This window comes from Trichogramma pretiosum, unplaced genomic scaffold (assembly GCF_000599845.2).
Source record: "Trichogramma pretiosum strain Unisexual culture from Peru unplaced genomic scaffold, Tpre_2.0 scaffold18, whole genome shotgun sequence".
Taxonomy (NCBI): Eukaryota; Metazoa; Arthropoda; class Insecta; order Hymenoptera; family Trichogrammatidae; genus Trichogramma; species Trichogramma pretiosum.
The window spans coordinates 399583-426039 of NW_019641681.1; the positions used below are offsets into that span (position 1 = coordinate 399583).

General features: G+C 42.0%; 1 protein-coding gene across 4 annotated transcripts; it reads right to left on the bottom strand.

Moving 5' to 3' along the window:
* Positions 1 to 12: 12 nt before the first annotated feature.
* Positions 13 to 24957, bottom strand: LOC106652322 (kinesin-like protein Klp98A). 4 transcript variants are annotated; one of them, XM_014371213.2, is made up of 17 exons: positions 23938 to 24957; positions 16904 to 16973; positions 11981 to 12091; positions 11269 to 11385; positions 10928 to 11173; positions 9587 to 9759; positions 9051 to 9456; positions 8407 to 8688; positions 7925 to 8323; positions 7643 to 7840; positions 4056 to 4160; positions 3689 to 3757; positions 3457 to 3585; positions 2779 to 3363; positions 2400 to 2707; positions 2098 to 2329; positions 13 to 2026 (listed from the first exon to the last, which is right to left on the bottom strand). In XM_014371213.2, the coding sequence occupies exons 1-17, from the start codon at positions 24012 to 24014 to the stop codon at positions 1505 to 1507; spliced, it is 4029 nt and encodes a 1342-aa protein (XP_014226699.1). In that variant the 5' UTR covers positions 24015 to 24957; the 3' UTR covers positions 13 to 1504. The 4 variants fall into 4 exon arrangements, with proteins under 4 accessions (XP_014226699.1, XP_014226698.1, XP_023316767.1 ...); XM_014371212.2 differs by having other exon boundaries at positions 2098 to 2326; positions 9018 to 9456; XM_023460999.1 differs by having other exon boundaries at positions 9018 to 9456.
* Between the last annotated feature and the right edge of the window lie 1500 nt (positions 24958 to 26457).

Genomic DNA, 26457 nt, shown 5'->3' on the forward strand with positions numbered 1-26457 from the left:
AAATCGAAAAAATGCAGTAGCTACAATTATAGTTTATTGTTTTTCACTGCTTGTACAGAATCTCTCAATCTTTCGCATATTTCATTTTACATATAAAAAAACACAAATTAACGCATCTTATCAAACGCTTATATCATTAGTTTTTTAAAAATGATATCTTGTCATTTCCATAAAGTTCAACAGCTTCCACATGATATGACTTTATTATTTTGTTTTTTACAATCCATGTTCGTCTCTTTCTTTAGAAGTACGTTTACACAGCCATGAGAATATATGAGATATTAGATTGAAGCTTCCGCTCGGTATTACATTGAACATTTTATAAATTTTCATTTCGGCATACTATGACTTTGCATCAAACGCAAAGTCATAGATGCTTACAGAAATTGTCATTTCAATTGCTTAGCACTGATTATGCCTTTGAGATATGATTCAAGTTTAGGTTTACAAATTTTTGTTTAGAATATCGTTCATGTTTTGCTCTTTATTAAATACGATTTTCTATAAATGCATTATTATAAAGTACACAAGTTTTAAGCCAATTTCGATCTGACTTGTATATTATTTATCAGATATTTATATTTATTTTCATAAAGCATTCGAAAAAAATCGTAGCGCCTTTTTTTTATCGGTGACGAATAAATTGACGTTATGTAGCTTAACATAGTTCTATTGTTATCAGCGTTAATAGCATCATTTATATTATTTTTGTTTGTTTTTCTATTGTTAGTGTGATCGAGCTAGTTATAAGAGAGAATTCTTATATTGTAACACGTACTAAAATCGATTGCTCGACGGTTTCACCAGTACACATCGATATTCCAATTATTTCCCTATCTACTGATATATATATAACTCGAGTTTATCAGTCATCGTCATCTGTGTAGCAATAAAATCACAAATGATGATTATTATCAATGTCAGCTAGATAATGTTTCGGCGGGAAATCAAATTCTGCATTTCATGCGTTTATCGTATAAAAAACAAATCACTTTCAACGATTTTTTTTCATTCAAAGAAAATCGTGAAAATTTAATAAATATTTTATAATTAACCTAACTTACATTAAACTATATTCAATCAGAATTTCTGATGGAAAAAACTTATGCAAAATAAAAATTAATTACCTTTTTACAAAAAGAAACGTATCACATTTTGTTCTCGATCGAATGTATTGCCCGCAATAATACTACTCGAATTCAATCGCATAAATTTCAATCGACGATTGTTGCGCGCTTAAAATTTTCTCATCGTCAACGCGATCTTACTTAATTTTCATCAACAATTAGAAGCCTCTTCAGCTCATAAATCTTAACTTTGGTATATAAACTTTCCTGCGCATCGTACGCGATTACGCATTGTTAAATAATAATATAAATCATACATCGCAATTAATAGTAGCATAATGTACACACACATCCATACACAAATAATCGGTAATAGTACAATAATGGACGGCCATCAAAAACACGCGGCTCTCTCTTTTTTCTGAATTATGCAACGTTTAACTAGTGCCATACTTGCTGCTCTCGAACGTGCCCCTGCGAAAGAACGGGCTGAACTCGAGCAGCGACTGCTTGTCGATCTCGGCGAGATTGCCGCGAAACTTGTAGAGCGGCTCGCAGCTCGGCAGCTCCGAGCAGACCTGGATGAGTCGGCGCAGATATTCCTCGAGGCGCTTGCGACGCTGTCGGGCTATCACCTCGTAGCGGGCGAACACCTGACGCGGCGGGAATCTGATGTTCGACACCTTGTTGCCGTACTTCTGTCGCATCGAGACGTAGAGCTCGCGGAAGCGCCGATAGCGACGCAGCAGCGTCCAGCTGTCGTCGCAAGCCACGACCCTGACCTCGTACTCGTAGTGGCTGGAGGTGCCAGCACCTCGGACCACGTAGGACGGCACACTGACGATGATGTCGATGATGTTGTCCACGGCCTCGCCGCCGTTCGTATTGACTAGCGACGGCAGTGAGCGCGTCAGTTGAAGGGAGTACGGACTGGTGAGCCGATCGCCGCGATTCTGACTCTGTAATGATGATGAAAAATCATTACATACATTTCAGTGAGAAATACGTCGTTTTCGACAATCGAACTCACGGTCAAGTAAACAGAAGAGTAACCTCGACCCTGAGGCGTTCTGTTAGCGCTTCGCCTGTCGTCGTTGTTGCTCGCTTGTCTCGATCTCGCCAAGCTGAAGGTACTGTTGCAAGATCTCATCGATTGCGTCGTGGCGTCGTTCGGCGGTTGCTGCTGCTCGCGTTTCGGTGATGCAACATCGTTGTTCTCGATGTCGTCGGCCGTGTTCGAAGCTGTCGTCAGCTCGCGTCTACTATCACATACAAAAATCGTCATGAAAAATTGTCGAAACAATTTGAACCATAATATGCTCAACGACGAACCTAGTGCCATTGGTTTTGCGCTCCTGCTCGAGCAGCGACACCTCCAGCTCGATCTGTTGCCTCTGCAGATCCTGCAGCGCGGCTATCTGACGATTCAGCTCGTCCTTGGACGGCGGCGAGGCCTCGAGGCACTTCATCACCAGCAGACGCTGACGAGCTATCTTCTGATTGAGGCGCTTCATCGTCGCGCTGCGCTCCAGCACCGCCTGCTCGCGTCTCAGCTGATCCTCGGGCGATGGAATCGGCGACGCTGCTCGTTCATCCTTGGCTTTGTTATTTTCCAGCGGCTGTGTCGAAGCGGTCGATAGCTAAAATTATAAAATTGATTTTCAGTACCTTCCGCTAGTAATTCATTTAAATATATTTCAATTTTGTTTACCGTCGTTTCTCCATTTTTACTCGACTCCTCCTTGTCGTCGCTGGCGTGTCCGTTCTCCTGCTTGGATTTATCAGCGAACTCCTTGACCTCGTCGATCGAGGTCTTGAAGTCAAGTTCAACTTCCTCATCTTTGGCGTCCAAGAACCGGGGCGAGTCGGCCGCGGCAGTGTGAAAGGTCTCGGCCGTGTCGGGGCTCGGCACTGGATCGCTGTACAGAACCAGATCGAGGCTCGCGGCGATCTTTCGCTTGCGATTGTTGTTGTGATTCTCGTCGTCGCCGTCGTCGTCGTTGCCGTTAACGATGACGTCGTCCTCGTCCTCCGTGAGGATCATGCCGTTCGACAGGGTGGGCGTAGTCGGCGCCTCGTTGTTGGTCAGCGACTCGTCGTAGAACTCGTCGTTGGTCGTGGTGGTGGTCGACGCGACCTCGAAACTCGTCGTGGTCGTTGACGATGGAGTTGCAGGTAGACAGGCACGCTTGATGTTGAGCGACAGGCTGCGCTTGCGACGGATTATCTCCTCGAGCTGCTCCTGCGAGCGAGCGGCCAGCAGCAGCTTCTTCTCGTACAGTCCTTCCTTCTCCAACTGGGAAAGGAAAGCAAACAAAGGAAATCGAATTAGACTAATGGAATCGTGTTTACTTTTTATACACGAATTACGTAATGGAACGAAAATTACGTCATTGAGCTCCTTTTGTTTTTCCTCGAGATCCTGCAGTTCCTCGTTCAGTCTGTCGATCTTGCTCTGGCGATCGTTCAAGGTCTTCATGTTGTTCTGCAGTTCCATTTTCAATGCCGACAGTTTTTTCTGAATAAGAAGATGCGAGATATCGGATTGAGAGCGACATTCAAGGAGAGAGAGAAAAAAAAGTATGGATAAAGTTTTTTTTATTTTTAATATTCTCAATTACCGATTTGTCCTCGTTGAAGCTCGACCAAGATTCCGGCGGACTGCCATCGCTCGTCGCGCCTTCCTCCGTCTGGAAAATATAAAAAAAAAACCAACGATCCGCTGATTAATCAATTTCAATGTAGCGTTTCAATTAATCGAACCTCGCACGGAGTCAATTTATTGGTTTCATCGTTTAAGTTTTTCAGTTTTTTTTTTCTATTTTTATGTAAACCAAATGATTAATTGGCGTGTCTCGAGCTCGAAGCGAAACTTAATTAATATTTATGAGAAAAAAAAACATAAGTCGCAAAATGATTCGCAAAGTAATCGGATGCGTTTGATGAGAGAGTGAGAGAGAGAGAGAGAGAGTAAGATTTTTTCATTACCTGTTCTGAATTTCGTCGCTGGCGATTCACGAGGTCTTGAAACTGACGATGCTTGGACTGTAGCGTAGTGCGCAGAGAGGCAACTTCCCTACTCAAACTTTCTACCTAAGCGCACAACAACAACAACAACACATACCACGATGCGTTAAAAACAATAACTTAAAAGAGTTTTAGATGTAAAATAAAAAAATTGAGTGAGATAAATTATAATCGATTTGTCTATTCGCAATAAATATAGGGCTAAAGTAAAAATAGGGCAGTGGGTGGTGGTGCACGCGTTCTTATTTTCGCCTTTGTCAATTTTAGCTATACAGTGAAAATATTTCATGCCAATTTGGTCATCAACAAAATAAAAAACAAACGAACAGAGAAAAAAACAAAGCCGATCGATTTGGCGTTTTTCTAAGAAAAAAAGAGGTGCCAATTTAGCAAGCTATAAAAAATCGTTCAAAAAAAAAGAAAGGTTGAAAAATTTGTTGCTGTAGCTGACGTGACGTCTTACCTTTAAGGCTTGAGCGTTAATGTTGATCATCTCGTCACCGTACCCCTTTAGTGTAATTATTGTCATTTTCGATGTGATTTTTTAAAATCATTTTTAACGTGATATTGAAGTTATTGAAATGAAAGAATGATCCATATCGTTAAAATTATTATTGTTGTTGTCCAGTCACATAAAATTATAGTGATAGCAATGATGATCAGTTGAGTGTTAGAGCGTGAAATATAAAAAGAGTCAGACAAAAAAAACTATTGAATTACTGAACTTATTAATTTTTTTTTTAGGTTGTTTTAGCGAGGTTGGATTTGTTAGTAAAAATTATGAAATTAATGAAATATTAGCCTACCCGTGCTGGATGTATAAAAGGTTCAACTGACTTGAATTAGAAAAGAGATACAAACATAAGAAGTTACAGATTTAGTTTAACTTTTTTTTTGTCACACGAAACAACATGTAAGCCATCTGTTACCGACTAAATAATTTTTTTAAAAACATTAATAACTTTGATTTGCCATCTCTACTCGTAGAGGCTTTTATACCTTACCTTCTAATCGTGTGCTAAATTATTATTACTATTTTTTATTTTTAAATCGTTAATATTATTCAGCCAGTCAACAGGTGATTTTCACGCTTCATTGAAAGAATAAAAACAATAAAAAATAATAATATATCTTTTTCAATTTATAAGCGAAATTAATTATTAATCCTAAAGAGTGCATGAGTGCATAAATATAAATGTTCAATCAAGGCCAATATTTGTATAAGAAAAATTGTTTTATTAAATCAACAATATATATTTTTTCTTCAATATATATAGAGCGTATGTAAATATATATAAATAATTATACGTGTAAATATAATAATAGTAATAATCATGAGGGTAAATATTAACAATAGTTCATTTTCTTTCGCATAACAAACCCATATAGAAAAATATTTTTTTCTCTTTCTACACAAATTGAATCGATTAACTTTCCTTATTTACATGATAGTTCATATCAATTATTCATCAACAGAAAAAATTCATTTACGCTATACAAATAACTTTTTTTGGGTTTGATAGGTGTATAAATTTAACACTGATTTTCTTTTCATCGAATTAGTAACACGTGTCTCTTTTAATTTAATTGCATATAATTATTAATATTATATTCCGGCAGTACCATCGTCTTCTCGAGCAAGTTGTTTTTATGTTTAATGATAGTTAGGCACGATTCAGTTAACAACATCAAAATACTGTATAGTTGCTATAAAAAAATACTAGATTTTAATTCTAAAAAATCAAAGCTACACATAACAATCAACAAATGACGATGCATTTGATTAAATGTGATAGTTTTAACTGGGTGGTTGGTGCACCCACTTTTGAAATGTCTATTCAATCACATTGAGGGGGACCTTACACATCTATATAAAAAAAAATTTCAACGTTATTTTTCAATATTCTAAACAGAAGTTTCTCACTGAAACTTTTTTCATGCGCTTAATGACCCAGTGTCGTCGTCTACAAATGTTTTAAAAAAACACAAAAAAATCACGGCTTGCATTACTGCCCTCAGAAATGTCTGAAAAAAAGTAAAATACGGGATTTAATAAGTATCGAAGTGTCCTTGAATTAGAATAAAAAATTAATAAAAAATTGGTTGAAAGAAAAAAGAAACAGCGTCGTATTTCGAAAATCGAATTTTTTCCCGAAAATTTTTGTAATGCCTACAACATCGTGTCGATTTTTTCAATACTAGTTCGTTATGAGCAGTAGAAATTCATTTTTTTCAGTTCTGAAGTATAAGGTCCCTTTTAACTGTCAGTGTTTGATGTTTAAATATAAGACAAGATTCAAGTCCTGATTTTCCAGGCAGTGCCTACAACCATCAGTTTATCGCGGGCCTAAACAGGCCTTTTAATTAAATATTAACAATTATTTTTAAGATCTTTTACACAAAAGGAAGCCTTCTAAGATGAGTACTTCGATTTTCTTTATTTACAAACAATTATTACTCCTAAATCACGGTTAATTTTATTTTATAAAATATTAACTCTCTAATAATCTTTAACAATGAATTATGTTTTCGAAAAAGTACACGATTATCTCACGATTAAACTATCCAAACGAGGTGGCGTTATTAAACTTTTGTTAATGTACAACAGGAATTCGTTACTTTAAAAATTCACATTATATACACGTTCTATTTTTTCGTTCAACGAGATTCTAATTTTTTACAATACAATGTTAGTTTCCATTGACTAAACTAAGTCGAACCCAGAAATACACAATATATTTGCATTTGCATAAGCGAACGTATGCACGTATGCATACGCAAATCCCTCAACCAATCTTCCCATGTGTCGATTGAAAATGATATTGAAATTTTTTTTTCTTCACGTGCGGTTTTCCTAAACTTTACGTAAGCTCTCCAAGTACATGGATTACTCATTCCCAATGATTCCAAATAAGACTCGTGCATGTCTTATGTGTGTCTGGTTTATTTACGCATTCGCTTTGGCTAAACATATGCTAATGGCGACAAAGCGCGCGAGAGCGCGAGAGTTATCTAATGTTTTCGCGTCCAATAAGAAATATCGAGAGAAACCAGAAGATGACATTTATCGTCGGACTGGTTTTGCAAATGTATGAAAAATATTTCAAAGCTCTTTTCCTATCGGCATAGGAAATTTTTAAATAATATCATTTTCAATCGAACGAATTCAACAACACACCTTGTGCAATGTACGATTTTCCACAATGAGTGAGGTAAAAAAAAAACAAACAAAATTATATTATTAAGGCAACGATTGATGATTCAACGAGCATTCGTGTATAAGTCGAACGGGGGGTAAGTGTGTGTGCGAGTGCGCGGGAATTCGGTCGAGCTTGTCGTGGGTCAATTATTATCAATCTCTAGGAAACGAAGAGTTTGAGGTAACGTCACATGTCGAGGGGACAAACGTGCGAGTAGATGATGATATTGCCGGAGAGACAGATGATCACGCCGATTGCGAGCAGGACGAAATAGAGCAGGTGGCTCTTGGCCAGCTGCTGCACGAGATCGTCCGTGCCGGGTCGTTCATCGAGACAGTCGTGACTTACTTGGGTCATCTCGTCGCGGCGCTCGTTCTCAAGGGCAAGCCTTCTTTCGCGCAGTTCTCTTTGGCGCGACTCGAGGGCGGCGATGCCGGCGGCCCACTCGCGCCACTGGACGCCCCACTCGCGCTCGAGCTCGCGCTGCGCCACCTCGAGGGCCTCGCGGCGAGCAGTCCAGCGCTCCTCTCGCTCCTCCTGTTCTCTCTGTGAGCACGTGGACAAAAAAAGAAACAGCATCATAAGCATTTTAGAAAGACTACGCAGATGATGGTTGAAGAGGGTACTCACTTTGAAGTCTTCTCTCTCCTTCATGAGGGCCGCCTTCTGGATCTCGAGCTCCTCGTACGCCCGCAGGTCCTCGGACGAGTTCAACAGGTTGTCGCTCGAGGACGAGACGTGCAGATCCGAGACGCTCCAGCTGAGCAGCGACAGCCTCGACAGATTGGCCTTGCCGTTGCCCAGGCCGCCCTCTTTGCGCAACTTCGCGGCCTCCGCCGGGTCGTTGTAGCGGAACATGTTGTTGCGGCCCAGAAGTATGATGCAGCCCTGCGAGAGGCGCGTCGGCTTGTCCACCTGGGCCGTGTTGATCCAGCACTGGGGCGAGAGCGGATGCAGGGTGGCTACGCCGCCCTCGAGCTCGACGATGCAATGCTCCGGCTCGACGTCCACGCCGGTCAAATTGATGTCCTGTGCAAGCACGAGATCGAATGCGTTAATATTTTATTCTGTTGTTAAACTTTAACGAGCTACCAGTTGAAACTTATTTGTACCTGTTCTATGTGCGATTCCACGCTGCCGATCAACGTTCTGCCCTCCTTCAAGTGATACAGGGTCACGCCGGTGCTGAGCAGGTCGTCGTCGATGCCAACGAGATGCGGCATCTCCGAGTCGAGCACGACGCCGACGCCGCTCTTGCGCAGGCCCAGCGCCCGCTGCTCCGACAGGATCTGCTGGGTCTCTCGCCACTTTTCCGCCCATTCCTCGGTGAGCACTTTTTCCTGCTCCTGCTTCTCGTGTATTTGAGCGAGCAGTATCTGTGGCCTCTCGATGCTCTGGAAAAGGGGGCAAAAACAAAACAATCACTGTGGGTACTTTATTTTTCTTTCATTCGCCGATCCATAAAATTAAATGGATCGAGAGTAAATAAAATGGAGAAAGAGAAGTTTATAGATCTTTCTGTAATGCTCTCTAATCGACTTACGCACGAGCCGCTAAAAAGCACAGCACTCGTACAAACCGATCGTATATCTCGTTACACAAGTCAGTCATCGTGATACGGATACGACGATAATAATACAGATGTATAAACGCGCATTAAAAGCTCGCAATAGCTGCGGAAGAGCCGTAGCAGCACCATAAAGCACAAGCGTGTGACACATACATTACATGCGCTACATGAGGGAGAAGAACTCACGACATCTTTGCCGATGAGGGACTTGAGCTTCTGTATCTCGTCGCGCAGCTCCCTGATCAGCTTGACGTTGGGATCCTCGTTGATGGTCGGCTTGTTGATGATGTTCTTGGCGCGATTGGCGTAGCGCAGCGTGCTCAGGGTCTCGACGTAGTTGCAGTCCGCCGGCGAGATCGCCGCGATCATGATGGTCTTGGAGTTGCCGCCCAGGGAGTCCTTGAGCAGCCACGTGAGGGTGCTGTCGCGATACGGTATGAAGAAGGTCTTTTTGCTGCCCGCGGGATCCTTGGCGTTGAGGCATTGCTCGGCCAGGCACGAGATCACCGAGCCCAGGGTAACCAGGGACTTGTTGATGCTGGCGCCCTCCTTCAAACGCTGGCCCGTGGCGCCCGATGCGTTGGCTCGTTCGCTGTTTGACGAAAAAGAAAAAAAAAAAAAATTGAAATCAATCGATGAGATACTTGGAATGCAGCTGTTGCCGCTAGGATATAAGTGGAACACGATCGTATATCTCGTTATTTATATTATAAAACACCAACCTGCCGGCCAAATCGACCAGATGCACCTTGGACACCGTCTCGGATGGCATGTTGTTCTCGTTGAAGCCGGCCTGCACGAAGGTTATCGTGAATATGCCGTGGCTGCGACTGCTCACGTCGTTCATGTTCGTGCTGGCCGTCGTTCTGTGCGTGTTTCCCCGAAGCATATATTCCTGCGCACGCGACGAGGACAACAACAAAAAAGTCAACGATTATAGAAAAAAGTATTCACTGAAAAAAGCATTACGCTTTGTATGCTGCCGCGTTATGTATGAATGAAACTCCCTCAATGATTACATCGTTAATAATACCGATGTCCTTTATATGCCGCGCTGCGTGGAGATTACGTATATGAGTCATTTCACGTCAAGTCTCCTAGCGCGGTGCCCGAGCGGCATTATTAATCGAAATTGCTCAATTTGTAACTCGCCAGAAAAGCACCTAAATGCACCCAGAAAAAATATGTGCCATATGATTTTGATAGGAAATTTCCTCAGCTTTCCGATGGTAGGGTCAGATTTTCCGAAATTTTCACTTTTCCCCGGAAAAACTTGACATAAACTTTCAAACTCAAATATCTCAAAAACGGCATTTTTAAGATTTTTTTAAATAGTGCCAATCGAAAGCTGAGAAAATTTCCTATCGATATGCAAGTTTTCAGAGAGTACTTTTGATAATTATTCAATGAAATACAGCGACGAACGTGTAAAAACGTGACATTTCGGCCCGTGCGGCAGCTGTTCCCGCGCGCAGTACCCCGCGCGGCGCAAAATCTCACGTTTTTACACGTTCGTCGCTGTATTTCATTGAATAATTATCAAAAGTACTCTCTGAAAACTTGCATATCGATAGGAAATTTTCTCAGCTTTCGATTGGCACTATTTAAAAAAATCTTAAAAATGCCGTTTTTGAGATATTTGAGTTTGAAAGTTTATGTCAAGTTTTTCCGGGGAAAATGGAAAATTTTGGAAAATCTGACCTCATCATCGGAAAGCTGAGGAGATTTCCTATCAAAATCATATGGCACATATTTTTTCTGGGTGCATTTAGGTGCTTTTCTGGCGAGTTACAAATTGAGCAATATCGATTAATAATGCCGCACGGGCGCCGCGCTAGGAGACTTGACGTGAAATGACTCATATACAACGTATTGTAGGCATTGCGAAATCTCCGGGCCGATTGACGTATCGGAAAAATTGCTCCCGTTATTACGCTCTCTTTGTATGTACGATACGCACAACGAATACGTAATCCTCGGCAATAATCGATATTTCATTCATTCGCCCTCCATTAAACTTTTAAATTTTTATTTTTGAATCCCTGAACCCGCCTCTATCTCACCTGTATATTCGAGTAATCGTAGACCAAGTGTTTCGACAGGCCCTGGACGTAGGGCCCCTTCGAGGGGTGCTCCCGCACTCTCAATATGTGCGAGGTCGTATCCTCGGGGCGCAGCAGGTCGCGCACCCGCTCGTTGTAGATCTCGAGGAAGGAGACCTCGGTGCGGTAGGAGGCGCCGCTCTCCTTGCCCGCGGCCATCCGCGCGAACAGCTGCTTGCAGATTCGCGGTATCAGTCCTTGCGATTCCTGCGATGATTATTAAACGAGATAATTTTCGTTTTTTGCTTGAATACACGCGCCGTGCGTGTATTATGAACGATGGAAAAATTTTCAGGACTTACCGGTGTACCCATCATCGTGAAGGTTTTGCCCGAACCAGTTTGACCATAGGCGAACACGCAGGCGTTGTAGCCTTCGAAGGCACTGTCGACGACTTCCGTTCCGAGATCGGAAAAGACCTAAAAAAGCGAGAAAAAGTTAAAAAAAAAAAAAAGAACAGAAGAGTCGTTTACTCATAATGCTACATGCATACATTATCATGGTCATTTCGCGTAAGTGAGTAATTTATAATTCGCGCGAATCAGGATGTGCTCGTATCGTCCGTTGTACCCGTATTGAGCTTCCGAGTAATTTTCCCAGAAAATGCACTAAAGATATAAATCGCGATTTTTCTTTTTTTTTAAAGGAAAAGGATGCAAAATAAAACGGAGTGTAGCATTTGAGGCGCAGCTGCGCGATATTTTCAGTTTCAGGGCATACGAGTCGAATATACAAAAGTATACGATCGATTCCCTGGCTATTTTCTTTAGCTCATAAACCGAGACGAATAGAAGCGGGAATCGATCGGATGTATGCTGGACGCATACGCAAGTTCGTCATAATATACTCGCGGATGTGCCCGCACAACAACTTCTGATTTTCTCAATTTTCCTCTCACATAACGGACGAAGGGGGTTCGTGTTACCATGATTCGTAAAAATCCTCGTCGCACTCACATCTGGGCAAAGTTTATACAGACACAAAATTATAAACGGCATTTGCCCGAATTCTTACCTGATCTTGCGTTGCGTAATGTTCGTCCCCATCGTCGAACGACCAGTACGAGTGATCGAATGTAAAATCGTTGTATTTCTCTCTGTCCATGTCCCTTGCGCTGCTCGGAGTCTGTAAAGAAGAAAAAAAAATGAGACAAACGCGTTAGTTAATTTTTCCGCTGACGCATCGCGCGCGCTCATTGTATACAGCGCATCCAAGAGTTGAATCACCTATAAGCGCGCGTGACATTATTATTATGCAAGTGTCGCGCTCGCTATCTGCATAGACGAGAACGAGCGAGAGAGAGAGAGACAAAAAGTACGACGGGGAAAGCCCGAGTGCACGTGTGTGTAGAGGTATTGTCATTCTGTTATACACACATACGGTATGAGCTGAGTAGCATGCGTGTCACTGGTCAAATTATAAGGTATGACGCCGCGCGTATGTGCACCCACACACGTGTGTGCATTCGGTATGACGATATAATGTTTCGCGCTGGGGCCGCTACGCCTTATTTGAATATATCGACAAACTTGCACTCATGCGTGCAGGTCATCAGAGTTTCTTCGAATGTTTCAAGAACTTTTAGGCGAAAAAGGTGCGGGTCTCTCGGCTTCAAAATGTATAAATCACGTGCGCGTTCGTTCGTTCATTTTTTCCCTCGTTTATTTCTTCGTTTAAATAAGTTTTTTTACACACGGCGGCGGCGGTGGCGCGTCTTTGCCTCGCTGCAAAATTTCTCACAAAGCTCGAGACGCGGCTGTGCGCTCGGGGCGTGTTATTATTCTAACACCTCGTATAATAATAATAAATAAGCATATAAGAATGCTTCGACGACGCGTCGCGAGAGTAAAAGATTCGTTTTAAGCGCCATTAACGTTCCTCGAACGGAGATGAGAGAGAGAGAGAGAGAGAGAGAGAGAGAGAGAGAAAAGTCGCCGAGCTCCGGTGCATACGTAAATACGTATATTTTTGTATTATATATATGAGCACCAGAGCTGCTGCTGCACTTTTGTGACAAAAATAATACGGCCAGGAACCCTTTAAACTTGATTCTTACATCTATAGATGCTATATATATTCGCGCGTCTTGTACGCGTGCGCCTTTGCTGCTGCTGTTGCTGCATCGAGTAATTTATACATTTTGCATGGGTGTGTCTCTCTCTCTCTCTCTCTTTTTCACTTCTCGCGAGAAGAGCTTTTCGACGTCGTCGTCGTAGTCGTCGGCGTCCGGCGCGCGAGCCATTATTTACAAAGGCACAGCTTGGGTTGAGCTGCGACTAAAGCTGCATATACAGATATAGGTATGCACGCGAAGACGCTTTTAATTGCGAATTGCCGTAGTAGACTTTATAATCGATCGATAGCCCTCTCGTATATATAAATGTCTTATATACGGCTCCGTGCAGGTATTTAATGTATATATAACGAACGATGCTTCATTCGCGTACTATATCGATTCGGTGTGTCCGCTCGTTTCTTTTCTCTTTTCTCCGTGCTTTTTCAGCGAAAGCAAACAATTAATTTTAGGGACATACACCTATTACTCGGAGTTGATAATCGATCGGTATTTAAGGTTGAACAGAGCGACGAATAAATATAGATTTGGGGATTTAAAAGATTCACGATCGCCGCAGCATGACTTTTGTTGTCTGGCGCACGGACGCGATCATTACACGCCATCTCGGACTCGACGTTCTGTACAATAAATATTTCGCGAATACGTATCCTTAATTTAGCTCCGCAGTAACAAAAAGCTACGAGCGCCACGTGATGCGTTTGTATAAATGTTTCTTTTATCTCGACGAATTATTTATATATAAAACGTAGCTCTCCTCTATTATCCTCGCGAATCTCTTTCCATTGTTACTTTCACTATGGGCTCTAAAGGAAGCTTTTATTATGCTTCCTCTAGTCTTCTTCTTCTTCTCTTTTTTAGGAGCAAAGCGCTCTCGGTGCAGAGTACAGTATATATATGTACAGCAGCAAAGGTCAAGTGTAAAGTCTGCCTCAAAGAGAGTTGCTGCTGCTGTAGCTTCGGGGCAATACCGCGAGCGAAACAACGTGGGAGTATACGGCGTCATTGTGCCCTGTGCGTATGCGATACACTTCGACTTTAACTACAACACGTGTGCCATCGTATTTTGATCCGTCTTTTTTTCTCGATACTCACACGCGCGCAGTCGATGTCAGGAATTTTATTGAAAATATATTGTATTTCTCAACTGCGTATATGTGAGTATAAGTTTCGAAGACGCACACGAGCGACGAGCCACTATTTGTTTTCGCAAATCCGCTTATATACAGCGCGCGCGTGACGTAGTCAATATAAGTAGTGCCGCTGCTGCTGCTGCTACTGGCAGTAGTCGATGACGTATTCCAATATATCAACTCCCACCGGCTCTCATTGTCATCGACGAGAGAGGACAGAAAGAAAATTATGTAACTTCAGTGAGATATCAAAATTTCTGGCTCGTCGCCAAGCGTTATACATCGTTTTATTAGTTTGTAAATGCGGTCTCTATCTCTGTCTCTTTCTTTTTTCTCTGTCGCTCGTCTGCGGCGTGTGAATGTGCACATGCTACACATCACACCTATTTATGCGATATATATAATACTACAATTGTTGCCACTCGAGCGTTTTACAAAAGCGACATCACGCACGGGCTCTGTCATTGCTAATGTCATTTTGGTCGATTTTCGATTTTCTCTCAGGGGTTGCACGTGCTTCAACTCAAAATTCGATTGTCTTTTGCTTTAATATTAGAGACGAAGCGGTTTCCGAGAGAGTCGAGATCGATCGTAATAGTCGACACGCTATAATAATTTCATATTTACACATTTATAGATTTCGAGATTGAGTCGAGAGGCGACGAGAAAATCGAGAAGCCGCGAAATATTTATATACAGTGCGACTTTCATCGAATGAGGACGTTTTTATCGCTCAACCCTACTACGCATGACAATTTCAAATGGACTGAAAAAAAACAACGGAAAAGTCGATACGCATAAAGTGTGTTATCCCCTTTTGCTAGAAGTCGCCTCGCGCGTTTCTATCTTCGTCGTCGACATCGTCGTCGTTGTGGAAAAAGAAAAACAAATAAATTCCCCGGCACAACCTTCGACATTGCACGGCATTGAAAGCAAAAAAAAAAAAAAGAACAAGCGAAAAAAGGCCTAAAGGTTTTAGGGGCGCCAGAGACACAGAGTTGAAAAAGAGAGGATAGATCCGCGCACACAATGTGCAGAAAAGCGGGTCGGTCGGGCGTATATAGTAGTTGCAGTAGCTCTTGCGGAAATAGCCTGCACTGCTGCTGCTGCTGATGCTGCGCCCGACGATGGAGCCGAGCTAACTTTGCCATTTTCCCTCGATATCTAAGATAGTCTTTTACGCTTCTGTGCAGTTATTTTGTACGTGTGCTCTGGGAGCTGCTGCTGAATAAGAAGACGACACAGAAGAAGAAGACACAGTAGATGAAGATAGCGAGACGAGAAATATATATGTAAGAAGAGTTAGTATGCGTTACATATATAAAAGGGAGAAGGTCGATGCGAGTAGCATTAGAAAAAATATTTTACTTCCGGCCGAGCAGTAGCACTAGCATCAACGGTTTCTATCGCTGCAGGAAGTCTTTGGCCGTTTACGGCATAGCAGGGGAACGACGAATGTTATATATAAAGCTCCACGCGCGCTGCATTAATATAGATTGCACAATCGAGTCCTCGTTATAATACACCGGCCGGACTTTTAGCTTCTTTACCGTTGCGCCGCGGCGATGCGATCGTAAACTCGATCGTGCGTGTATTATTACGTAAAAGGAGCAAGTAAAAGAGAGAAGGGGATGATCGATGGGCGATAATTAAGATTTTTCGAAACTATCCGCGATCTTCGTTGGAACGGAAAATCGTGTGTCCCGGACAATTGATTTATCCCGAAGTTTACGTACATAAAAGTAGTTTTACCGCGCGCATCGACTTCTGAGATTACCAGTGTTATATTGCAGAGAGCGAGCTGCTACTTATACCACTGTGTGGCATCTGCTGCAGCGCACATCGTTGCAGCAGCCCCCAAGCAGCCGATCGCCTTTTTTCTTTCCTTCCTCGAAGCGCGCACAGACACGTAATTTTGGCCGGTTTATGTAGCTCGGCGCTACGTACGAGAAACTTTCCGAACTCGTAAAAAATACTCTGACCCACATTCCTCCACTGGCTTTATAATGCGCCGCGCACGAATACATGCATGTCTGCTTCCACATACACTTTTTGTATATAATACGCAAGGGGTCTCGGGTGTGAAATTTTCGACGATAAAAGTTTTTTTTTTCCATTTTCTAGATTATTAACGCGACGTGTCAAATTAAGCAGATACGATGATTAATTCTCGTTGTTGATCGCATGACTTTCTCAATGGTATAATACGAGATGAGAGAAAAAAGGAAGAAGTTAAAAGTTCATTAAGAGAACTGCGCGTGTGTGTCTCGTGTTTGCGTATGGTATACACGACAGCGAGCGGCTTGTTATTGTCATTTTTTGACATCCTATAAAAAAAGGCGATTTAATCGTCGCACGCGACAAGCGCACCAGAGCTCAGGTATCATATTATGTTGTGTATGATTTTACTTGTAGTAATAGCAACGGCAACAGCAACGGCGAGAGAATGAAAGTTCACCCGCACCGGGCGCCACGCGACGCCAGTGAAATTTATAGATTTCTCAAACAGGAATCTTAATAGGGTCAAAGATAATTTACGCGCAGAGAGCCGCTCTCGGTACGTAATATCGTCGATACCAGCAGTGCCAATACTTTTCTCTCTCTCTCTCTCTCTCTCTGTTTCTCTCCGGCTCTCGACGTTTTCCATCTTTTTTTTTCCTTTTTTTTTACTTCTTTCGACTCAATCGAATCCGAAAGTGTACGATGGAGAGTAGTTTCAAAATACATTACCTTTGTGTTTAAGATCCGAGTCCGCTGGCCTTCCATTTGTACGATCAGGTTGGCGTTCATATCGAGCTCCCTGAAAAAAAAATGAGAATAAGCATGAATGAGAGGATTATTCAATTTTGATCGTATGCAATTGAAAAATTTTCATGAGTTTTTATTTCAATGTAAAGAAAAAAAAAGTTGTGCGCTCAAAAGCTCAGCCTCCGGTGATTAATTCTCGTTTCGTGTCTCTTTTTAAAAAATACTCTTACACACAGCGAGATGGATGCGGCACAGGCTCGCTCGCACAGATAAATCATTGCCATCTCTTTCTTACTTTATTTTCACTAAAAATTATTCACGGATTTTTAGAGCACATCTCGAAACTAACGGCTCGCGAGCGCACACAAATTGTGACCCACATTTTTAGGTATGAATATAGGAGCGCGCGCGCGAGCTTTTCGCGGGCAAAGTTTCGTCAAACGATTCGAGAAAATAGAGCCTGCATAATATATATGAGTGAGTATATTTGCTCCGAAGGAAAAACTTTGTGTCGAGTCGATTTTTTTTTCAGCTACACGCTTATTGATTGCGCTAAAGGTACGTATATAATACCGGATTAAGTTACAATCTGGAGCAGAGCATGAGCGCACGAGGCGCGGGAGGAGAATGCGTTACAATGTCAGCGGCAGCAGCAGTGGTAGGCGAGCAGGCAAATACATACTTATAGTAGCTGATTCCGTGGCCATGTGAGGACGCATGTGTGTGCACGCAAACACACACACACACACACACACATCATACGATGGCGTGAAAACGAGAGGAAAAAAAGCTTTAATGCCAAGATCGCGTGTGCTTACGTATATGTGTAGCACTATTTTTTTTCAAGCGGAACATTGTATTTAATTAACCGAAATTATTATTTTATTTTCTAAGGCGAGAAAAGGAGAAGGAAAAAAATTCAAGTCAACCTGCTTGCCTCAATACAATTGAGAAACGCAAATGTTTTGTCCAAGGTGTTCAGTTTCTGTGTAGAGCAATAACGCGAACACATATTATGCGCCTTATATGCATGCGTGGCGGAGTATAATATTATATACAGTGCACGTGTATATAAGAAAGGAAAAAAGAAAAGAGAATATCGACTCGGCTAACTCAGCTTCGTAGCATAATGCACAATTGTGCAAGTCTTGGGTGTTTGTGTTTGTGTGCGGAGGCGAAGACGCAGATGTATACGATTCTCTCGGGACAAAAGTTTGTTCGAAGTATTTATTAACGAGAACTTGATTTTTTCCAATAATTTTATAAACAATGTTTAAAAGTAAAGAAGAAGAAAAGTCCTGACGATGCGTGAACACGTACAGCATCTAATTTCGTTATATCTATGCTTGCCAACGGCGACGACAACGATGATTACAAGGAGTGCGTTGAACTCCCTAAGCTCGACTTCTCACAATGATTTGTCATAAATTTCAAGACTAGAAGAGAGGAAAACGACCACACGGTAAGGACAATTGATAATACAGAAAATTACGAGTGCATAAAGTGTGACAATGCACACTACGTGGATTGGACACGAGTATACGTGGTTTATACAATTCAATATACAATTTTACCGAACGGATATTATTATATTTATAAACCATCCATCATGAAATCGAAAGAACCGTCGAAAAAATATCAAGCATCAAATTACCATCTCGATCTCTCAATTTGATAGAAACAAAAATAGATAAGGATTCCCCTCTCGAATATCTTGAATGTGGCGATCTTGCATAAGTACAAGATTGACATCTGCTTTAGTTGCGTACTATTTTTAAAGTAGTACTTTTTTAAATGGTGTAATCTACTATTTGTATCAAACATTTATTTATTACATTCGGCTCCCGTAAGAGTCGATTTTATTTTTTATTTTTCAACGTATCTAGATAGTTGGAACGAAATTGATGTAAGGAATATTAATAAAAACTTCAAAAAGTTCAAATCTAAGCAAATTAATGATTTCATTTTTTAAATTTTTATTTATTTGAACAATATAAAAAAAACTACAACATTAAATAACACTAAAAATTATAAAATACTGCAAACATCCGCATCATGACGACGAACTTGAACGCGTTGCCGTCTCTTTATCATTCTGGCCACCTTCTTGTTTTTGTAGCGCTTAGCCAAGTCTGATGGTTTTTTACCATCCTTGTTCTTGACATTGCGCACCCACAGATGTTTCTCGTCGCAGACTTCGTACAGCGTCTTCAACAAGTCTTCATCGTCGCCGCGTCTCATACAAATAATGTGCGTAGTTGTCAATCCTTCATGATTGGTCAAATTTGGATCGGCATCATGTCTCAGTAACATTTCAAGCACCTTCTTATTGCCGTAGATCGCAGCCAAGTGTAACGGCGTGTTACCAGATTTGTCCCGAATCCAGACCTTGACCTCCTGATTGGATTCGTCGATGAGTTTGAAGAATAACTCCAGAAAGTTATCATCGCCTTTATCGCAAATCATATGCAGAGGAGTCAATCCCTTGACGTTGGGCGAATGCGGAGCTGCACCGTATCTCAGCAGCATTTTCACCACCTCCTTGTGACCATGGTCCAGAGCCAAGTGGAGCGGGTAATTGCCCGTTACGTAACTGTAGATGTCGGGGTCCTGGCCGAGCTCGAGAAATTTCCTGACAACGTCGTCGAAGCCAAACTCACAGGCAACGTGGAAATGCGTCAAGCCTCGCTCGTCGGTATAATTCATGTTGTATTTGTCGTATATTTGAAAGAGCTCGCTGGCTGCGTCAATCCCGCAGATGGAGAAACGTCTGACCGCGTGTATTGGTGTGGTGCGTCGCAAAATTGGCCTGCCGTCCTTGTTGACCGCGGGCTCGTCCTTGTAGCCACTGCGAACCACGAACTTGATGAATCCTTCTCCTGGATTGTTTCCGAAGTTTTCGCCTATGTAGCCGAGGGAATCCTTGAGAAGAGAATCGATTTCTTTGGGTTGAAAAAGGTCTCGAAGGTTGGGAAGTTTTCCCTTCCAATTTTTTATCAGGGGAAAAAGTTTACGAAGAAATTTATTTCGTTCTAATTGATTGATCTCCCAATTATTGTTCTTTTTTATAAAGCGCTTTAATTTTTCTAATTTTTTGTTGCTAAAATAATTACTCGCATCTTCGTCTTCGAAATCAGATGTCACTTCTTTAAGAGAACCATCGCTGTCCTGTATGGATCTCATTTTGCGACCTCACACACACAAACACACACCCAACACACAATTACAATACACAGTCGGCGCGACACTTCATTGCTCACGCCACGACGCCGAAACGTGGACTGACTGGGACACGCACTACCAGCAGATACGATCTCTATAGAACATATGGTGGAGGTTATTGCGAAGTCATCGAATTTTAGCTGCCAGAGGACAGCAGTGTCGCGAGCTTCAACGCGTGTAAAGTATACTAATATGGACCCGCGTTAAAATTCGAATCGTGACGTCATAACTTCGTCTCTATAGTGGAGAGATTCTGACAGAGTGTAAGATTGCGCGCGAGATATGTATACATTAAGTGGGCTTTAATTTCTGTTGGATGGAACAGAGTGGTGGAAGGTGTATAAGCATGAGAAATTCTAACGTTTCATCTGACAGAATTAGGATCCACTTACAATAATTTTTGAGGATACAAATATGATTTTTAATAAAAAAAGTCAAATTCCTCATCGAAGTTTACAATAAAAGTCATTAAAAAAAGAACTTTTTCAGTCGTCTCATAAAATCAGAAATGAAGTTAACTTAAATTTAAGGGAATTGTCATTTTTAAATGTACTTTTTTAGACTTTATAAGGGGTCTGTCTATATTTCTGCTCGTCTCTGTATATTTGCTCATTAAATCATACGCTTTAATTTTACACACAAAAAAATTATTAAACACGTTCGGTTCATATAGAGTCATCTCCCCAGTGATTGAAACTAATTCATCGGTAGTGAAATTTTATAATATAATTGTGCATTAATACTATATACTATTTCAATAGTTTTTAACAACTTTCTGTATATATTATCATTAATTAAATGACTCTGAAAATAGTTTCATTTACTGGTAAAGAAGTTTCATTCGCTGGTGCATCGTGTATTTTTTCCCTTATTTTAGTAATAAAAGTTAAAAGTAAAAATTCTGCAAAAATTCTAATCAGTAAAGAAAGACATTTACTATTATAATCCATCTGCATAATAACCTTTAATTTATTAAAAAAACGTTAATTTGAGCTAAATTTAAGTAAACTTTTTTGATACCTTTCATTCACTGGTTAGGTGACTCTAGTAATTCTTTTTTTCTTCAATTTTTTCACAATACTATTTGAATACATATTTTCAGTCTTGTGTCGTCGAGGTAGATCAATTGAAGTATGCGAACCTCGGACTTAAAACTGAATAAAAATACTTTATTTAAACTTAACGTGAATTTACAAATACTCTGACAGAGAGCTCGTATGAGCGACAAGATTAACTTGTGGCGTCCTCGCAGCCACACGTGTGGACTCGAGGAGAGTTGAAGTTTGAGAGAGAGATTCTCTGTTCCTCCCGGGGTTTTAAAGGTCCGTCACCGCTCGAACCGTTGTGGCGCTCCCTTCTCTACCTCTTAACCAGGTGAGGGCAGGCGCTCGAAGTCACGCGGTCAGCGGTCTCGCTCGTCCGTCGTAAAAATAGGGACAGATCCCTTGCTTAATGTCAGTTTTAATTTGTGGCATGTGCTGAGTATTTTTCGACGAGAAACTAAATGATGACCTTAAAAATAGCTACAACAAAACTTTCTTATCTATAGAAATCCTTTTTTTCTTTCAAATTTTAAAAGAAAGAAAAATTAACGTCTTCGCTTTTTTTCAAGGTTATTTAAATAGTACAGCAGTTTAAAAAAACCCTAACTTTAGCTAACTTTAGCTTAATTTTAGCTTAATTTTTTTTTGAAAAAATCGAAAAAATTTTTAATGGTTTTGAGTAGGATCTTTCAAGTAGTAGTTTTTGTAAACATGTATTCGGCTCGGCTAACTCGGCTCCGTATTAAATCGTGAATGTGTGAACGCGAAGCCGCATATTCTTTTGTGTACGATTCCTTCTGCACAAAAGTTCGTTCGGAGCTTTGGAGCTTTTACTAACGCGAACTTGATTTTTTTCATAAACAATGTTTGTAGGTAAAGAAGAATAAAAAAGTGCTGACGATGTCTAAGCACAATAACAGCTACCTTTGTTGCGTCTATGCACGTCGTCGACGACGACAACGAGTGCGTTGAACTCCACAAGCTCGAGTTCTCACAATGATCTGTCGTAAATTTCCAGACTACGAGAGAGAAAAAAAATGACCACACGGTAAGGATAATTGATAACACAGAAAATTACGAGTGCATAAAGTGTGACACTGCTCGAATACGCCTGGATTATAGCGTATACGATATCAATGAACGAGTATCATAACATTTTTAAGCTATCGTAATACTAAGATAAAAGAACTGTCAAAAAAAATGTCAAGCATCCAATTACCAACCTCGACCGCTCAATTTGCCCTACGAGGGGGGTAGCAAACAAAAACAAATAAGGATTCGCTAACGGAGCGTGTCTTTTACATTCTCGCATGTGTGTGTACGTCGTGCTGCGGTACACAACTCATGCGTATAGTTATTATGTCCATGTAAAAGAGAGAGGCTTCGGATACATGTATCTGGGATATATGTGTAATATATTCTCGTCGTCGTATTTTGCACGACACACACGTGTGTGCGTAAACGCGCGCGGCAGCGGCGGCAAGTGTGCGTGCGTGAGCGAGCGAGCGAAGTAGAGTGTCTCAATGCTGCGTATAATATGAGTTTCGATTGACAGGCGGACGGTCAGCAGGTGGTATCTCTCTCTCTTTTCCACGCACACATGCCGGAGAAGCTTCTGCTTCGTGTATATAGTAAGCTGCTATTACATACGCATTCCGATACACTTCGCGACGAGTACACATACTGTACGGCGAGTTCATCGAAGAGTACTTTTCATTTTCTTCCCATTAGACTGTGTTATAGAGGTATGCATGCGAGTAAACCGATCTTGATCGTACGCGCGACGCGTCGTTTTTATGCAATCGATTGTTAAAAATGCTGCGGCAACGACACCGATACCAATCGTCGCTGCGAAAATTATGACACGCTTACGGTACCCTATAACAATAATAGTAAAGCCGTATCAGTGGTACACCGTGTCAGGAGTTTCCTTATCTTGTTCGCACATTCGTGTTGACAAACAACCGGGACGGCGTTTTTTTTTCAATTAAGTTTGCAGGCGTCTATCTCGTATCAATGTATTATAATAGCTTCTCTCGCGTTCCGAGTTGCATGTCTGTCGCACAAATTCAAGCGCTTCGTGAGAGAGAGAGACCATGTAAACGCTCCGAGCGCGCATATAATGACGTTTTTTTGCTACTTAGAGAGAGAGAGAACTATAAAACGAATGTGGATCATGAGCTCGTACGTAGCGTATGAATACTATACGTACGAGCAGTTCGATCACAGGTATACATGTAATACAAAGGTGTTGAGGCAATTGGTAACCTAAAAAAAATATACTCGATTCTCCCACTCTTCGCGAGATGCATATTACATGTTGTGATATTGGGTCCGATGAAAGCAAGTATGAAGAGAGAGAGGGAGAGAAGGAAAAAAAACCGAAGGCAACCGCACTGCAGTGCATCGCGACTGCTGAGCAACGTAAACAAAGGAAAATCCGCGGCATTTCGCGCGTTTGTTTTGTTTTTATATTATACATGTATGCAATGCACCGTCGAACGAGTGAGAGAGAGACTCCGAAAAAGAGAAGAAAAAAAAACTGACGTCACGTCGCGCGAAATAACAATGCGAACGAACCGCCTCGTACATTATAAACGCGTGCGATAACATTGTAAACGACAACGAGACAACGACGAGTGTTACAAGTTTAATGCATATAGTAGCAGCACACGAGTGTGTGTATAGAAAGAAAGAGAAAAAAAAGCAACCAATTAACTGGCATATATAATGTACTCTGTGTGTACTAACCTCTTATTAAAGGGCCGTACTCTAACGGCCACTTTGACCGAGGCCATGTCTGGCAGGATGATCTCGTCGGCTCTCATTGAATTGACGCGGGAAGGGGAGGGCGCGAGGGCAATTCGGGGGCCCCGCAGTTTTCGAGCCTGCTCTGCACCTCTTTTTACAGGCCAACGGCTCACTTATAAACCGCACTCATTATTTTGCTTCTTCTTTATATTTATGTTTAATACGATGTACGTGCGGGGGTTCCTCTTCTGATCGTGATACTATACACACGTGTGTAAATTGAAGATAATCACTTTCTCTCTCTCTTTTCGCACTTTGACTGGCATAACAGCAGTCAGCAGTAGCACAGATACACGCTACACACTGCACACGTTTGAGAGCTTAGACGATGATACGTGAATTGATACAGACACGGACGAAAAAAGGAGCAAATGGATTTTTTACTCGCTGCACCTCGATATCATCGAACGCGCACAACGTAAACAGCAACACTAAACAACAAACAACGACGACACTAAACAACAAAATAACGATCACGATAACAAGAAGCTCTCGACACCGCGGAAAACTCAGCAGTTATAACTGCAGTTGTAGTAAGCTGCATCGAGTCCTTGATACTACGAGCTCGCACCACCGTGGACACTGGTGCATTTCGCCTTCTCTGTGTGTATACTTTATAGCTCCGCTGCACTCCGAAACGGCTATGGTTTCTTTTTATTTTATTTTTACTTTTCTGCTTCGCGCTCTCTTTCTCTCTCTCGATACGTATATGTATCGAGCTGCTACTACCGTGTGTACTGCACTGCACGACTGCACTAAAGTCGGAGCTGTATGACGTTCATGTGTTTTTTGGTGTGTGTGTTTGTGTGTGTTTACGCGGAGGTAGATGCGCCTCTGAGCGCGAGCTCGCTACTACTGAAACTCCGTAACCGATGGCAGCGACGCTGAACCGACCAAGCGGCAGCAGAGCAGCAGTCAGTCACTGAGCTGCACGTTATAGCACACGCGAGCAACGGCTTTATTCAGGCGGCGGCGGCGACTACGAGCATCTGGCCGTAATATAGGTAGTACAGTATAGTTTCTGCTATATGGCCAATATACGCGAAAAGGAAAAGTCGGCTACACAGACGAGTGCGCCTGCGTCGATCCAACGTAGTCGTCGGGGCGCGCGCAACTCGAAACTCGACCGTCGAAATATCAATTCTCGACTCGCTGTATATCTACTACAATGTATATAAGAGCTACTGCCGCTGCGATGCCTATGTGACAATGTATATACGCGTATTTTCTTATCTGGCAGGGTAGAGAGTCGCTTACATTACATTTCGAGAGGAGAAAAAAGAAAGAGATATCCGACGTTGCATCGGTGTATAATGTAATATACGTGATACTAGTTGATGAATCGTTCACTCGAGAGAGGACGGAGGTATATACAGCGTAGAGGAGACAATGTATAAAGAGCCGCCTTTGTGACGCGCAAGCGAGAGAGAAAGATAAGTACGATTGTATAAGAGAAACGTATAGAGCGATACACACGTGATTCGGTGCGCCGCTTATCTCGATGATATTCATTCTCGACTCCGATATTTTGGAAAAAGGAGCTCTCTCTCTCTCTATGTTCGCACGTCGTCGAATTACGCGCTGCGCAGACGGCGACACGTATATCGATCGATTATATCATACAATTGGCTAATGATGCTCGATGTGCATGTTCATATAAGAGCCACCCACGCACACGTGTGCGAGCGCGGATTTATGTATCCCACGCGCGATGAAAAGCCGCCCCCCACCGTCAGCCTCAAAATCACGCAATACCTGTGTGTGTGTGTGTGTGTGTGTGTGTGTGTGTGTGTGTGTGTGTGTGTGTGTGTGTGTGTGTGTGTGAGTTAGGCTGCTGTTTTGCCTCTCGGTTATACGTCGTGGATTTTTTTCTTCTTCTTCCATTCGTCTCTTGTCGACGGTGTCGCGTGGGTGGCGTGAAACGATTCGCGCGTCGCAGGCTCCGACGCGTATCTCCGAGCTTCCTATAATGCAACGGTATAGCAGAAGGAGAGAGAGAGAGAGAGAGCTTTTCACTCAAGAGAGAGAGAGAGGCGAGATTACACACGCGCGGGCGCTCTTTATATATTGTACATATGCGGCTGCGTGCGAGAGGGGAAACGAGCGTGAAAAATTTTCGCGCGCGTCTGTGACAACGTATACTATGCAGATATTATTGCAGCTACTACGCACAGAGAGTGCAGGTATCCAGTTGTCGCGCGCGGGAGTCTTCCTTTTGTTCGGGCGCCGTATCAAGGGTTTATTGACTCGACGCGAGTCAAAGAGACAGTTGCCGTGTAGGTATATAGCTTTGTAGAAATTCAATGTAGAGAGAGAGAGACGCGTCTGATGGCGCGACGTTATATTATTGTCACCGACGACGCGCTTCTCTCCGTTCGTTTTCGCGCATTATTATTGTTATATGTTATACGTTATATATGCATATACGTTATATATGCTCTGCACAATCGCGAGGTGACA